This window comes from Xyrauchen texanus, chromosome 12 (assembly GCF_025860055.1).
Source record: "Xyrauchen texanus isolate HMW12.3.18 chromosome 12, RBS_HiC_50CHRs, whole genome shotgun sequence".
NCBI classification, from domain to species: Eukaryota; Metazoa; Chordata; class Actinopteri; order Cypriniformes; family Catostomidae; genus Xyrauchen; species Xyrauchen texanus.
This window is the reverse complement of record NC_068287.1, coordinates 41548428-41564373: the sequence shown is the minus strand read 5'-3', so window position 1 is coordinate 41564373 and position 15946 is coordinate 41548428. Positions and strand designations below refer to the sequence as shown.

The following is a 15946-nucleotide window of genomic DNA, read 5'->3' as shown; positions in this document are numbered from 1 at the left end:
CTTCTTGAATACACATCACGTAAGTCAACGCGGGCTTCTGTCGTTGCTCAGTTTTATCTGTTTAAATCCTGGCAATCGCAACTTAAAAAGCACAATTAGTATATAGTACTGATGTGTGTACTGTTAAATAACACTTTAATACTGATATTAAAATTATGTATTGAGCAGAAATGTCATTTTTGAGTAAATGGTCTAAAAACAAAAATGGTGGCACCGGTGAAGCTAGTCATTTATTACTAACATTGGCGTGTTTTATATGATTCGTCTTACAATTTTACCTGCCTGTAGTTCATAAGTGTATACATGCATAAATTGCTTCTACCATGTGCAAGTTTGAAACGTGATCTGCGTCTGTACGTCACATGTGTCTGATATTAAATACGTTTGTGTTGTGTAATTTATTAGTTGTTGATTTACAACCTTTATGGTGTGTCTGTAGCAAATGGCGGACGACGCCGGTGGTAGAGGAGGTTTTCGCGGAGGTTTCGGCACTGGCGGCAGGGGTCGCGGTCGTGGTCGCGGCAGAGGCCGTGGAAGAGGCCGCGGTGCCCGGGGAGGCAAATCTGAGGATAAGGAGGTAAAACATCCCATAATTATCCCGTACTTTGACTCGGTTTTGAATTTGCATGGGCTCATTTTTATCAAAGATGCCAGAAGTGTATATTCCATGCATTTTATACGAAAAATCTCTTATATTTATAGTCAGTATATGCACATTATCTATGAGCTATATGGTTTTATTTGGTATATAGCATAGCTGTACGTGTTACAATTTAGTGCCATTTACACTGGCCCTGTTGTATTACTAACAATTTTTTGGTTTCATTTAGTGGGTGCCTGTGACCAAACTTGGTCGCCTGGTGAAGGACATGAAGATCAAGACCCTGGAGGAGATCTACCTGTATTCTCTGCCAATCAAGGTACTACTATTTCAAATCTCGAACTCCATGTCATGAAGTTGCTTGGCTCTTTCTGAAACTGTGCAATTGTTTTTTGTTTTTCCATAGGAGTCTGAGATCATTGACTTCTTCCTGGGTTCAGCTCTCAAGGATGAAGTTCTGAAGATCATGCCCGTCCAGAAACAGACCAGGGCTGGTCAGCGCACCAGGTTTAAGGTGAACATCCCATTCTTGCCCTCTTAAATGTTAAATACTTGTCATTTTATTCAGCGATCCAGTGCGAAACTTGGGCCTTGACACGTTTCCTGAAATCTCTCAGGCCTTTGTTGCTATCGGTGACTACAATGGCCACGTTGGTCTGGGAGTGAAGTGCTCCAAAGAGGTAGCCACCGCCATCCGCGGAGCCATCATCCTGGCCAAGTTATCCATCATTCCCGTCAGAAGAGGCTACTGGGGTAACAAGATCGGCAAACCACACACCGTGCCATGCAAGGTAAGACGTCTGTTGAATAACACACTGTGCTATGCACTTCCATTGCCTTGGTTGATGTGAACATGATGTTTCTGGTCAGGTGACTGGTCGCTGTGGTTCAGTCCTGGTACGGCTCATTCCCGCCCCCCGTGGTACTGGTATCGTGTCTGCTCCCGTACCCAAAAAACTACTGATGATGGCTGGTATCGATGACTGCTACACTTCTGCAAGGGGCTGCACCGCCACCCTGGGCAACTTCGGTAAGAGCCTTTTATTGAAGACTGTAGTACAGATTCTCCCTGCTTTATTAGCGAGAGTAGGCAAATAAATATGAAGTATTTCAGAGTTTACAATTTCTGTGTCCTAAATGCAGCCAAGGCCACATTCGATGCCATCTCAAAGACTTACAGCTACCTGACCCCTGATCTCTGGAAGGAAACAGTGTTTGCCAAGTCTCCTTATCAGGTATTACATTTGCTTTATTTGCATAACTGCTACTTTCCCAAGTGTATTTGATTTCTTGGAAATAAATGTTTAAATCTAATTTCAGGAATTCACTGATCATCTGGCCAAGACTCACACCAGGGTCTCTGTTCAGAGGACCCAAGGAGCTGTTCCAGAAGCCTCGTAAATTTTTTACAACGGGTAGAAATAAAGTACAGACAGAAAACCATCTTTGAATGTGTGCTTCATTGTTTGAAATCCTCCAACTTGTATATGTAGAACTTGCCATAAGTCTGTTTCATTTGTCTTTGAATAATCAATTCTGAAATGGCTTTAAAATGTCTTTCAGATGTAAAATATCTAAAGTTATTTAATGAGAATCATTCTGATTGAGCTCACTTGTGTTGCTGCATGGCCTGAATATAGAGAGAGCTTAACATGAGGAAAATGTTTAATTCTTTAGCTACAGACATCTCATTTGAGGGGAAAAGCTGAGTGGTCTCATCTTAATAAATTGGTATTACGCCAGATTGTAATTCTACATTAAATGCATTAATGTTGAAGTATAATTTGCCCAATTATATCAACTTTAATAAATGGGACAACTCCTTTCAGTGCAATTTGACACATGCTTTTTGATGGCAGGGTTAAAGATCTGGGCATCATCTATTAAGTGTGTACATTGACGTTCTTACACAGATTGCTTAAGTTTACAAAGTGCGCTTCTGTAAACACAAACTGCTTTCTTTTACCAGTGTAAGGTCATACATGTATTTGCAAATGACATTTTGCAACACCTTTACTTGTGTTATCCAATGTACGCACAGGTTGTGAGGATGCCGCTATATGGTTTGACCTCAAAAGCTAGGAATAATGTGATTAAGTCTCATATAAACCTGTTTCTTGCTTTGGTTTTATTAAAGTAGTTGATCTGTTTCTCAGGACGTTAATATGGTACACCGATTAAGGAAAGCAGTTTAAAATGTTTACATGACAATACACATTGTCCGCTTATTAAAAGGATGGTTCAGCCAAAGAAATTATCATTTCCTCACATTCATGCAATCCCAGATGTGCATGACTTTCTTCAGCAGAACATAAATGAAGATTTTTAGAAGAATATCTTGCTCTGTAGGTACATATACAATGCATGTGAATAGTGGGCAGCCATTTGAAAGGTATTTAAGAAACAATATTTAAGTCCTTTTTACAATAAATCTTCCTCTCTGCCCAGCAGGTGGCAATATGCACAAAGAATGCAAATCACCAAAAACAAAAGAATGAAAGTGGAGATTTATAGTAAAAAGGATTTAAATATTGATCTGTTTCTTACCCACAGCTATCATATCACTTCTGAAGACATGGTTTAAACCACTGGAGTTACTTTTATGCTGCCTATGTGCTTTTTGGGGTTTCAAAGTTCTGAATCAGTCTTCTAAAAATCGTAATTTATGTTCACAAGTAGAAAGTCATACACATCCGAGATGGCATGAGGGTAAATGATGAAAGATTATACATTTTGGGGCAAACCATCCCTTCAAGCATAATTTGTGTAAGAACATGGATTACAAAATTCGATAATTTTAATTCTTTTGGTGTATAGAAGTATTGCCTGCCTGGTCCCACCATATTCTGATCCATTAAGTTCTACTACAATATATAACTAAAACAGCTTTTCTTTTCCTCATTTCAAGTGTGTACATCATTTTAAACATTTTTTAAAAATACAATTTTATTACTAATTCTTAGCGCTTAAAGCTTTAGCATAAGCAAAATAATTACTGTACCTTGCACAACTGCTCTTTAGCAACAACAAAACAATTCAGTGCAAAGTAATAAACTGTTCAACAACTGATGGTGGGATTTTCCTACATCAAATCAAAACAATGACTGCAAAGTCACTTTCGAATAACTTTATTTTACATTTTGATACACAGACGTGAGAGCGACATAGAAAAGCAGAATTAGAGGAAGTTTATGCCTTTTGTGCCTCTTCCATCATTCTCTCCTTCTGTTTCATCAAACACTTTCTTGAGCTGGCGTACGCACCGAGATCCCCATCTAGAAGATGTAAATAAGAACATTGTTAATAGCCTAAAAACTTATTGTTTTATTGCCAACTATAAAGTATTCTAGAGAAAGCACTATATCTGCTTTTCTCATGGTCAGGTACTCTGACATTTCTTGCCTGTTTCAAGTGATGTTTGAAATATGGTAAAAAAGATTGCAAATGTTTGTAAATCAATGCATGTTTTGCATGCTGATAGCAGCGAACACTCACAGCGTGAATGAAAGGCCTTGGAAACTTGATTAAACTGCTGCAGCTCTATGCCACAATTCTGTTTGTAACTGTGTCCCTCTCGCTGCTGGCAGGCCCTGAGACGCTCCTGGATCACCTTCACGATCTCCTGATCCACTTTACTGCAGAAATAAAAAAAATATTACTACTTGTGTGCCAGTGCAGGAAAGATGTCTCTTGATACTGTATATAAAATTGATGATATCATACTATGCATCTAAACTTAATACTAGGTTTGCAATTATTCAAGGAAATAACAGTGCTTGCAAGGCAAGTTTAGATTTTAGGCATAAACATTTTCAGTATTAAATTACTTTCTTCTATCCCAAATTAATATGCAGAGACAACTGCAAGTAAGCCATTCATAGGCTAGTTTTCTTGAAAACTAAACACTGTGTCTCTGTGGCACTATAAAAATTCCTCTGCTTTAAACCACCTGTCTCAAGAGAGACAACAGCACTGACTCAACCAATGGCACGAGTTGTGGGCGGGCTATTTGTTTGATCTGCGGCAGACGGGACGAATTTGGAAAGCTGTTTTGAAAACAACCTTTGTTTTTCCAATTCCGTCTGGTGGCACAGAAATTACATACTGCAGCTTTAAGTTCTGTGTGATTTAAAGGTATAGTTCCCCCCAAAATTTTTAATTCTCTCATCATTTACTCACCTCAAAAGATCAAAGTTATTTTTACTATAAATTCTCCTCCCTGCCCAGTAGGTGGCGATATGCACGTAGAATACAAATTGCCAAAAACAAACGAAGACGACCTTTTAAGAGAGAAAGGCGTTATAGGGCTGTTTGAAATTTATAGTAAAAAAAGCACTTAAATACTGATTTGTTTCTCACTCTCACTGCCCAATGGATAACTTTTATGCTGCCTTTATATGTTTTTTTGAGCTTCAAAGTTTCGGACTTAGCTGACTTGTATTTTATGGACCTAAAGAGCTGAAATATTCTTCTAAAATCTTCCTTCAGCAGATAAAAGAAAGTTATATACATCTGAGAAGGCATTAGGGGGACTAAATGATGACAGAATTAGCATTTTTGGGTGAACTGTCACTTTAAGCTGTTGGGGCTGAATTAATCACAGATTATCAATATTTTAATAGGGCTCAACATTAGTTTTAGTTTTTTCGCGGGCCCGATTGGGCCAGTAGTTCCGATTTTTACTTGCCCTGCCAACAATTTCACAACATTTTAACAATACATTTTTGTATGTATATGTTCCAGAAATAATATTAATATGATTAAATGGCATACAATGCAGAAAATAGATTTTTTTTTTCATTTTTAGCCCATTCTTACCGATGCTATGACTATTCCGGCTTAAACTTCGCCTGCTACCTTGGTTACCTTGATGGGACGTTTGAATGGGCAGAACCGCTGCAATGACGTTACATACGTCACAGAATTCCAAATATTTGAGCTTGCATAGCATAAAAGCCCACCTAAAAGATTAACGAATTTAACATATAGCGACAACACAGTACTGGCCCACTTGAGCAAGTAACTATTCCATCAACTAGCCCCAAACGTCCTTATTTTTGAGCCCTGTTTAGGGTTTGGAATTTAGAAACTAATCCTAACCAAAATGTGATGTATAGAAATACTTGCCAGCACTGTAAATACAGTACTATATACATACACATCATGTGAAGCATCTCACTGCCATATGTATTTTTATGGATGTAACATACTAGTCTCTCCTCCACTGCATCTCAGCTTCATAGTAGCAGAGGTAATCTCCTTCCTGGCATTCAGTCAGTTCAGGGACACGACGGAACGCCTGATGGTAGTAGTGGGACTTCTTATCACCCTGGATGCCCTCGATAACACCTGACAGAACATGAAACAGAAGCACAAAATAAGAATCAGGGGTTACAACCAGTATTCTGTGACCTGCCAGTAACTTGACAGTGGACCAGGTGAATCAAAATGTGTTCCCCTTAGCTAAAATGACAATAAAGTGAAATTAAATAATTAAATGACATTATAAATCTCAATGGTGGAACATAACCTTCCCTATTATATGTCATATAAACAAGGTTTAATAACATAAATGCATGTTTATAATCCCAGCAAACATAAAACGTTCCAATAACGTTAGCATATGGTTCCAGGGAACCCAATTATAACGTTTTAGGAACGTTCTCTTTAGGTTATAGTTTTTATAACCACAAACTAATGTTCCCAGAACGTTGCTGTAACGTTTACAGGGCAACATTGTGATTTTTCTCAGTATATAACTAATACTCTAATACTACAACTGCTCTATATCATCTGGATGGATTAAAGAAGATGTAAACACTATCAAGTGCACTAATGTAAAGTCAGTTGTACCTCTGAATGTGGTTACAGGCAGATCAACGGAGTAGTAAAAGAGCTTTGACAATATTAACGCTGGATTCGGCAGCGCCGTTTGCTTATCCACCAATGGAGTCTGACGGGGAGGCTCGGGATATGCATCTTTATCGTAATCTTTCGGCATTATCGAGGATAAACCAAAAGGGAAATTTCAAAACACCTTTAATCGACCTCGAAAATCCCTTCTCTCGCTCTCCTCCACTGTGCGCATGCGCGCTTCACACAACATGGCGAAAGGTCACAGAGCAGCGACAAATAAACGTGAAGGACGAAAAAATATTTATCGTTCTTATGATTATATATTAAAAATTTAATTTTTATTGTTGTTGTTTGTGTCAAATCTTGAAATATGTTTCCATTCTTTGTTTCGTTGATTAATAATAAGGTCAAAGGTAAAAGGGTAGACGCAATTGTTTTCTCCACCACTAGTTGTCGTCGTTTCACACGTTTCCTTACATTGACTTCAATAATTAAATTAATTAAATATTTCTGATTTATTATTATCTTACATCAGCAAATGTACTATGGGACAGGTAGGCTAGCCAGCACTGAAAATAGCATTTACTAGTCTGTCATCATCACACCTTTAACAAAGCTGACAGAACGTGAATAAGAAATGTTTTTCTTGAAACTAAATGGAGACACCATGAAGGAAGGGCCTTATTCTTTCTGACCCACCTGCAGTTTCTTACTGGAATACCTATTTTGATCATTTAACTTGGAGAAAAATGTGGTCCATGCAGCAAAAAAAGATTAGGTTTCCTCACTAATAAAGTCAAACATACATCCTTTAAGTTGATCCATCAGTTTTATCCTGTCACACCATTAAAAAAAAAAAAAAATCAGATCTGACACTGACACAAAATACTCCTTTTGCCAGAATGATACAGAGACAGTTTTTCATTTATTTTGGTCTTGTCATTATACTCAACAGCTATGGACATTAGTTTGTTTATTACAAATAATATTTGGGAAGAGATTTCAATGCATTTTAAGAAAAATATCTTTGGGTATTTTGAGTCAGATACCACAAAAGAAAGTGTTTGCTTTATTATCAACCTCATTTATTTTTATGCACATTTTACATGTATAAAGTAATTTTCTCTGTATTCTTAAAATAGATGAAACCTTATTTATATACTCTATCACTCTATATAAACAAAATGCACTTAGAATTAATAAAATTTGCAGTGACTTTAAACTCTTTCAATGATTTGTATCTTATTTTTATTGATTGATTGATTGATTGATTGATTGATTGATTGATTGATTGATTATTATATATTTTTATATATATATATATATATTTTAAATCGAGGTTCCAGTGAGGCACTTATAATGGAAGTGAATGGGGGCAATTTTTTTACATTTTAAAACAAAGGTATAGCCTCAAGACGTAAAGGATATGTGTGAAAACATGATTTTAGTGTGATTAAATCCCTTATAAACCTTTTCTGTGTAAAGTTATAGCCAATTTTACAACTTTGTTACCATGACGATGTAATGTCAACAAACGCTAAAACCCTTAAATGACAGTAAAAATTAACATTTAAACAAATCTAGAGCTCAAATAATACATGAGTTTGAACAGAAATATAAATGTAAGTGTTTTTATAAAATTATAAGCTTCACATTTCTGCTTTTAAACCCTTAAAAAATCGTCCCCATTCACTTCCATTGAAAGTGCCTCACTGTAACCTCAAGTTTGCCTTCGAAGGAAGAATAAGATGACATTTTTTTTGTGGTAGTCAACATTATGCCACAAACGCTGTAGATTGACCTAGAATATTATTTTAACATGTTCTTTGTTCCATTTAATCTTGTTCCCTCAATTAATTTGTCAACAATTAATCTTTCTGCACTGTGGAATATCAATAATAATAATAATAAAAATAATAATAATAATAATATATTTTATATTTTTTCAATGTAGGCATATAATACATGCAAAAACCCAAAAGGCAACAGTCAACACTGTAATATCTAATGTGTAGCTGGTTTTGATGGTTGAAAATCGACCATTTTAACTAGGTATTTTCTGTTACGTCATGTTTCATGACAGAGTTCGGCTGAGGGAGATTTCTGCCGCGCCACGTGATTCAAGTTTGGCTCAGTTGCACAACCGTGTTTGTGTGAACGCGTCTTCCATTTAATCTGATCCCAAACTGACTTTATTAAACACCTGTTGATACAGAAAGTTTCGGTCGCTTTTGACTTGTTATAAAACTCGCATCCATGTCTTTCTGCTCGTTCTCTGGAGGGGAGGTTTACAAAGATCATTTTGAAACGGGTAAGTGGACCTCGATACGTTACACATGTAAACGAGTCAAAGAAACTAATGCTCTTTATCATTCTGAATATTTAATATATGTAATTAATTTAATTTTAATTGTAGGCTTATCAGAATGTCTTATTTTAACGCTAGGGTTATTTCTGTTAGTTGCTACAGAGTATCTCAACATTAATATTAGCGTAAAAATACAAATAAAAAAAAAAAAAAATCTCTTAATAATCTCACAAACAATAACAGTAATAATGTGTCAATGTGAGATGTGTGAAGCTCAGTTGTGGCATAATATTCAATTTGTGGCATAATATTGATTACCACAAAAAATGCCATTGCCCCATCCCTCCCTTTATTTAAAAAAGCAAAAATGAAGATAGTGAGGCACATACAATGGGGCCAATTATTTGAGGGGTTAAAGGCAGAAATGTGAAGCTTATAATTTTATAAAAGCACTTACTGTAATTCATCAGTTAAAACTTGTGTTTATTGGAGATATAAAGCTGTTTAAATCGTAATTTATACAGTCGTTTTAGGGTTTGTTGACATTACATGGCAATGAAGTTGTAAAATTGGCTATAACTTTACACAGAAAAGGTTAGTTAGAGATTTTATCACACTAAAATCATGTTAATGCACATATGGTTTATGTCTTGTGGCTATACTTTTGAAACGGTGAGTATTTTAACATTTATGGATTGGCCCCACTGATCTGTATATATATATATATATATATATATATATATATATATATATATATATAGATCAGTGATTGGCCCCCATTCACTTCTGTTGTAAGTGCCATACTGGGACCCAGATTTAAGGAAAGGAAGGGTAAGTCGAAAAACAAATGTGTGTGCCAATCAATATTATGCCACAGTTGAGCTTAACTTGTATTGATCCCGGAATATTACTTTAAAGAAAATTAACAGGTCAGATAGAAAATCAAATGTATTGTGCTGTAAGTTTATGAAAACACAATACTTAATTGCTTCCACATTTCCGACACAGCACACTTGCAGTTTAGACGGCTTTATTCATTATAATGGGGGTGGTAAATTAGTAAAATAAGTGAAAGACCTATAGAAAGTGTCAGTTCTATAAAGAGGATGTTGAGGTCAGAAAGAAAAAAAACATAAGAGCCCTACGAATAAAAAGCACGGTGGCGTTAATATGGTAATACCATGATACTGATTGTTTATTCTCATGTCATGATATTTTCATGGTACTCGAAGGTACTTCAAAAAATACCATGGTTGTACTATGGCACATGTCAAAAACATGTCGAAGTGACTCGCCTCAATCTGGGTGTCGGAAGACGAATCTCAGTTGCCTCCACGTCCGAGACGTCAATCCGTGCATCTTTTCACGTTGCTTGTTGAGCACGTTACCGTGGAGACAGCGCGTGTGGAGACTCGCGCTATTCTCCGCGGTATCCACACACAACTCGCCATGCACCCCACCTAGTGCGAGAACCACATTATGGCGACCGCGATGACGTTAACCCAACGTACCTCTACCCACCCTAGCAACCGGTCCAATTGGTTGATAAGGAAGCCTGACTGGAGTCACTGATTACGCCTTGGATTCGAACTTGCGACTCCAGGTGTTGTAGTAAGCGTCTTTACTTGCTGAGCTACCCAGACCCCTCAATATAATGCTTTATTAACATTTTCCAAACAAAGCCTCCAACATTGTGGGAAGTTTGACTAATTGAAAGAACTAGTCCCCACATAGGTTGCATTTTCATTGCAATGGGCATCAATTCTCTAAAACTCTCATCTTCCGTAATATTAATTTGCTGGTATCTGCTTTGGTAAAGCAATCGTGAAACTGCTTTCACGATTCACGTCAAATTGTCAATGCCAGTGTTGTGCACCCTTTTGAACTCCACATGAATAGCGCTTGCAAACAAAAACGTCTGAAACGTCCCTTACATAGGCTGAAAAATTATTGATTTATCACAAGATACTATCTAGATACTACAAGTCCCATCTGTGCTTTATTTGTAGATCACATTGTGTTAATAAGTCCTTTCTCCATCATTTTATCACTGACAGAGAAGTGCTGTCAGAGATTCTTTTATTTTCTGAGATAACAACCTCTGCGGCTCTATAATAGGAGATAGCGTAACGGCGTGTAACAAGCGTGTTATAACAATACCTCCCATAGAATGTCTAAGGCACCGCCGCGTTATGCTAATTTATGCTTGTAGGCTTGTAGGCTCTCTTAAGGGCTCTGGCACTGTGGTGTGTGCGTCAGTGTAATGACTCCGGGCGGGCACATTACAAAGGTTTCGCCCTTCAACCCAGTGTTTATACTGTATTAACATTAAATGCATTAATCACGATTAAGAAAAATGTAACTTTTTTCATTAACCACATGCGTTAATGCGTTAATTGTGACAGCTCTAGTATATATATATATATATATATATATATATATACACACATATATGTATACATGCATATATACACACATATATACATATATATATATATGTGTGTGTGTGTGTATATATATCGGTGCCATTTTTTTACTTTCCGCCCCTGCTGAAATCTGTGCCCGCCACTGCTTTATCAAGTAACTTTAGTGAAAATATTGACAATCGTTTTATTTAGTACCTTATTTAATGTATAAAATATGCATTTTTTTAATATGTTTTTCTCCTGTAGGTATATATGTTTGTGCAGAATGTGGACATGAGCTGTTCTCCAGCAGGACTAAATATGAGCATTCATCACCCTGGCCAGCCTTCACAGAAACCATCCATGAGAACAGTGTGTCTAAACACGAGGAGAGATGGGGTGCTTATAAGGTGGAAGTTGGAGTCATTATTGATTCATTGATTCATTGTTGATTCATGCAAGGCTCATAAAGTCTGGAGGAAGATTAAACTATTTAAACTGTAAACTGTGTATCATGTTTTGAAGGTTAAATGTGGTAAGTGCGGGAATGGTCTTGGCCACGAGTTTGTAAACGACGGACCCAAACATGCGCCTCACGCTACTGAATATTCAGCAGCTCTCTGAAGTTCGTTCCTAAAGGTATGCATTGTGCAAGTACTCATTATTTTATCAGATACATATAATAAAGTATGTCGTTACCTACTATCTCAGTGTCTGTTTCCTCCCTGTTTACAGTCAAGAATGAACAACAGTAGAGCAAGATGTTGGCTAAGAGTGTGAGGATGTGTCAGTAAGAGTGTATGGAGAAGCTCTGATGTGTTCGTCATGTGGGTGATGAATGAAATGCTCTGATGAAAAGCCCACAGAGGGATGTTCAGAGTGCTGATGTATTAACAACCACATAGGAAACATTCAAAAGCTTTCTCCCATAAAACTGCTACTACCAGTCAATACGCACATATGCTTTTCCAACCATGCACAAAATCTTTTAATCTCATTTAACCTGTTATAGATCAATAGACACTGTTTAAAGTCTCAATTATTACTTGTTAACTTTAGAATCACATGCTATTTTAACCATTTCTGCAGTACGGCAAAATACCTTTGGACATTGAGAAACTTTTTCTGGCAGAAAATATTTATGAGATTTTATTTGCAACCTTTACATCTTGAAATAATGTATGTATTAATGTGTTTAGAACAATACCAAAGGTTTTGTCTTGGAAATCATTGCTCTTTCTGCAGTTTGTGTGCTCTTTAAATGCAAGCTACAAAGAATTCAATCAATAAACTTGTGCTTGTCTTGCCTGTAAACTGTTGCATTTTTCTGTTGTTACTCACTGACAGAATTTTAGAGGCTGCTTAAAGTCTAAAGTCCTATTTAAAGATCTACTATAAAAGTCTTGGTAAGTAAATGGTTTGCGTCAATGAATATGTAATGTAACCCCTGATCTATATATATAGGTCAGTGAATGTAACATTTTGACACTTTGAACCTACAAAGTGCATTCACAGTTTCTGTAGAGGTGACCGTCAGTAAAAAGGAACATGTAAAATGATTTTTTATATGAATATTAAAGAAATGGTTCACCCAAAAATACAATCTACTCATCCTCATGCCTTCCCATATGATTTATGTAATTCATTTTCTTCTGCTGAACACAAGTGAATATTTTCAGAGGAATATCTCAGCTGTGTAGGTCCATACAATGCAAGTGAAGGGTGACCAGAACTTTGAAGTGATGCAAGTGAATGGTGACCAGAACTTTGAAGTGATGCAAGTGAATGGTGACCAGAACTTTGAAGTGATGCAAGTGAATGGTGACCAGAACTTTGAAGTGATGTAAGTGAATGGTGACCAGAACTTTGAAGTGATGCAAGTGAATGGTGACCAGAACTTTGAAGTGATGCAAGTGAATGGTGACCAGAACTTTGAAGTGATGCAAGTGAAGGGTGACCAGAACTTTGAAGTGATGCAAGTGAAGGGTGACCAGAACTTTGAAGTGATGCAAGTGAAGGGTGACCAGAACTTTGAAGTGATGCAAGTGAATGGTGACCAGAACTTTGAAGTGATGCAAGTGAAGGGTGACCAGAACTTTGAAGTGATGCAAGTGAAGGGTGACCAGAACTTTGAAGTGATGCAAGTGAATGGTGACCAGAACTCTGAAGTGATGCAAGTGAAGGGTGACCAGAACTTTGAAGTGATGCAAGTGAATGGTGACCAGAACTTTGAAGTGATGTAAGTGAATGGTGACCAGAACTTTGAAGTGATGCAAGTGAATGGTGACCAGAACTTTGAAGTGATTTGATAGTTGTGGGTGAGAAACAGATCAATATTTAAGACCTTTTTTACTATAAATCTCCACTTTCACATTCTTTGTGCATATCGCCACCTACTGGACCGGGAGGAAAATGTATTGTAAAAAAAAAAAAAAAAAAGAGAGAGAATTTGAAATATTGATCTGTTTCTCACCCACACCACAACTATCATATCTCTAAAAATGACAAATGCCTTATTACAAAGTAATAATATCTACTAATATTTTAGGCCTATATCTTTAAACTCAAACTGTAAAAACTAAATTCAGGAGCACAAACTTTGCATTTATGCAACATAACATTATTCTGGTGTTTTCATAAACTTATATTGTAACTTAGAAGACTTTTGAGAAAGTGCAGTCACATGCAGATTTTCCAACATAATCTATAACGAGCAGTTTTCAATGTTTTCCAGTATAACTTTTGTACCTTTTGTCAATGATCTACTTAATCTATTACAAACTTTTGTGTATAGAAACGGTTGCTTTGATTAAGGTACGTTTAGGCCACACTGGGGGACAAAAATATATAATTTTACAGTAACACATTACAGTAAGGTTTCGTTTGTTAACAGTAACAACAATAGTTAACATGAACTAACAATAAACACATTTTACTGCATTTATGAAGCTTAAATCATGTTAATTTCAACATAATACTAATACATTTTTTAAATCAAAAGTTATCTTTGTTAACATTTCTTAATGCACTATGAACTAACAATGAACAATTGTATTTTTGTTAACTAACATTAACAAAGATTATTCAATGCTGTAAATATATATATTAGTTTTATCCCGTTTTATCCCCTTTTCTCCCAATTTGGAATGCCCAATTTCCACTACTTAGTAGGTCCTCATGGTGACATGGTTACCCACCTCATTTCGGGTGGCAGAGGACAAGTCTCAGTTGTCAATCCGCTCAACCTATCACGTGGCTCATTGTGCATGACACTGCGGAGACTCACAGCATGTGGAGAATCAAGCTACTCTCCACGATCAACATACCACTTACCAAGCGCTGCATTGAGAGCCAGAACCCCTAATCGCAACTACGAGGAGCTTACCCCATGTGACTCTACCCTCCCTAGCAACCGGACCAATTTGGTTGCTTAGGAGACCTGGCTGGAGTCACTCAGCACACACTGAATTCGAACTCGCAACTCCAGGGGTGGGAGTCATTGTCAATACTCGCTGAGCTACCCAGGCCCCCATATATAAATATATATATATATATTTAATTGGTTGTTCATGATACCTAATGCATTGGACCACTCAAAAGGTATTCTCTTTCCACATTAAACTCTTTTATTTATACATTAGATACACTGGCACCCATTCTGTAGATTCTAAAGTCGTCATACAAACTTTGTTATTCCTTGTCATACATTATATTTGCATTCTGAGCTAATAAACCTGAGCTCAGTATTTGCAATGACTGTGCTTTCCAGCATGTGCAGACTCAAGAATGTAAATTCTGGGTAAAATCAACTTTGTCTATCAACTTTGAAAGTCATGGTGATGATGTCATCAATCCCAACCTGAAGTTCATCATGTTCCTGGACACTTGACACTCCTTTGGGGGTCCCGGTGAGAATAAGATCACCTTCTTCCAATGATATAATCTCACTGATGTAGTTTATGAGGTATGGAATGGAGAAGATCATCTGAGATGTGCTCCCATTCTGTCTCATTATGTTGTTCACCTTCAACCACAGATTGATGCTCCCTGGGTCTGGGATCTTCGCCTTGGGAATAAAGTCACTGATGGGACATGAGGTGTTGAACGCTTTGGCCAGGGTCCACGGATGACCTTTGGACTTGCACTCCTCCTGAATGTCCCGAGCTGTCATGTCCAAGCACAAGACATATCCAGCCACGTGGTCCATGGCTGAAGATTGGCGAATAGCAGTTCCTCCTTTACCAATGACCACGCCAAGCTCAACTTCATGGTGGAGATTGCTGGAGTAGAAGGGAACCAGAATGGGAGACCCTTCCCTGATGTAAGCAGAAGGGGGTTTCAGGAAGAGCACAGGTTCGGTGGGAATGGCGTTTTTGAGCTCAATGGCATGGTCTGCATAGTTTCTTCCAACACAGATGATCTTCCTTCCCCATTCCCAGAAACGAGCAATATTCCTTGCACTCATTTTGGAGTCCGACACCTGCAGGACCTGCAACCCAAAATAAAATGACCTTCGATTCTTGACAACAGTGTTGTTGCAGTAATGTTAATAGAGTTAATGCAGTAATTCAGTATATCTCGAACTAGTAAAAACTTAAATGTATCTGATGCTACTAAATTGGCCTAGACTGGCATACTCTGTCATTATGTCCAGAAAGCATTATTGCTTTTACTTTTAAAGCAGGTCGTCACGTGAAATTCACTAAGCTCGAGAGGAAATCAAAAATCCTACTATGGCGAAGGCTAGTCCTAGTTTATAAATATTAATGATTTTCA

The 15946-nt window shown here is 37.2% G+C and overlaps 4 protein-coding genes across 4 annotated transcripts; 2 read left to right on the top strand and 2 right to left on the bottom strand.

The window, feature by feature from the left end:
* On the top strand, positions 1-2044 carry rps2 (ribosomal protein S2). The gene is made up of 8 exons (XM_052139159.1): positions 1-19; positions 440-577; positions 831-920; positions 1008-1115; positions 1219-1392; positions 1472-1631; positions 1745-1836; positions 1922-2044. Exons 2-8 carry the CDS (start codon positions 443-445, stop codon positions 2000-2002), a joined length of 840 nt encoding a protein of 279 aa, XP_051995119.1. The 5' UTR covers positions 1-19; positions 440-442; the 3' UTR covers positions 2003-2044.
* Positions 2045-3696: 1652 nt separating this feature from the next.
* Positions 3697-6690, bottom strand: ndufb10 (NADH:ubiquinone oxidoreductase subunit B10). Its single transcript, XM_052139163.1, has 4 exons — positions 6455-6690; positions 5812-5950; positions 4097-4236; positions 3697-3876 (listed from the first exon to the last, which is right to left on the bottom strand). The coding sequence occupies exons 1-4, from the start codon at positions 6600-6602 to the stop codon at positions 3791-3793; spliced, it is 513 nt and encodes a 170-aa protein (XP_051995123.1). The 5' UTR covers positions 6603-6690; the 3' UTR covers positions 3697-3790.
* Positions 6691-8551: 1861 nt separating this feature from the next.
* msrb1a (methionine sulfoxide reductase B1a) lies at positions 8552-12759 on the top strand. The gene is given in 5 exon segments (XM_052139164.1): positions 8552-8768; positions 11438-11580; positions 11696-11759; positions 11762-11809; positions 11906-12759. Coding segments are annotated over 5 exon segments (330 nt in total). The 5' UTR covers positions 8552-8713; the 3' UTR covers positions 11926-12759.
* Positions 12760-14291: 1532 nt separating this feature from the next.
* fahd1 (fumarylacetoacetate hydrolase domain containing 1) lies at positions 14292-15884 on the bottom strand. Its single transcript, XM_052139161.1, has 2 exons — positions 15844-15884; positions 14292-15659 (listed from the first exon to the last, which is right to left on the bottom strand). Exon 2 carries the CDS (start codon positions 15633-15635, stop codon positions 14976-14978), a length of 660 nt encoding a protein of 219 aa, XP_051995121.1. The 5' UTR covers positions 15636-15659; positions 15844-15884; the 3' UTR covers positions 14292-14975.
* Between the last annotated feature and the right edge of the window lie 62 nt (positions 15885-15946).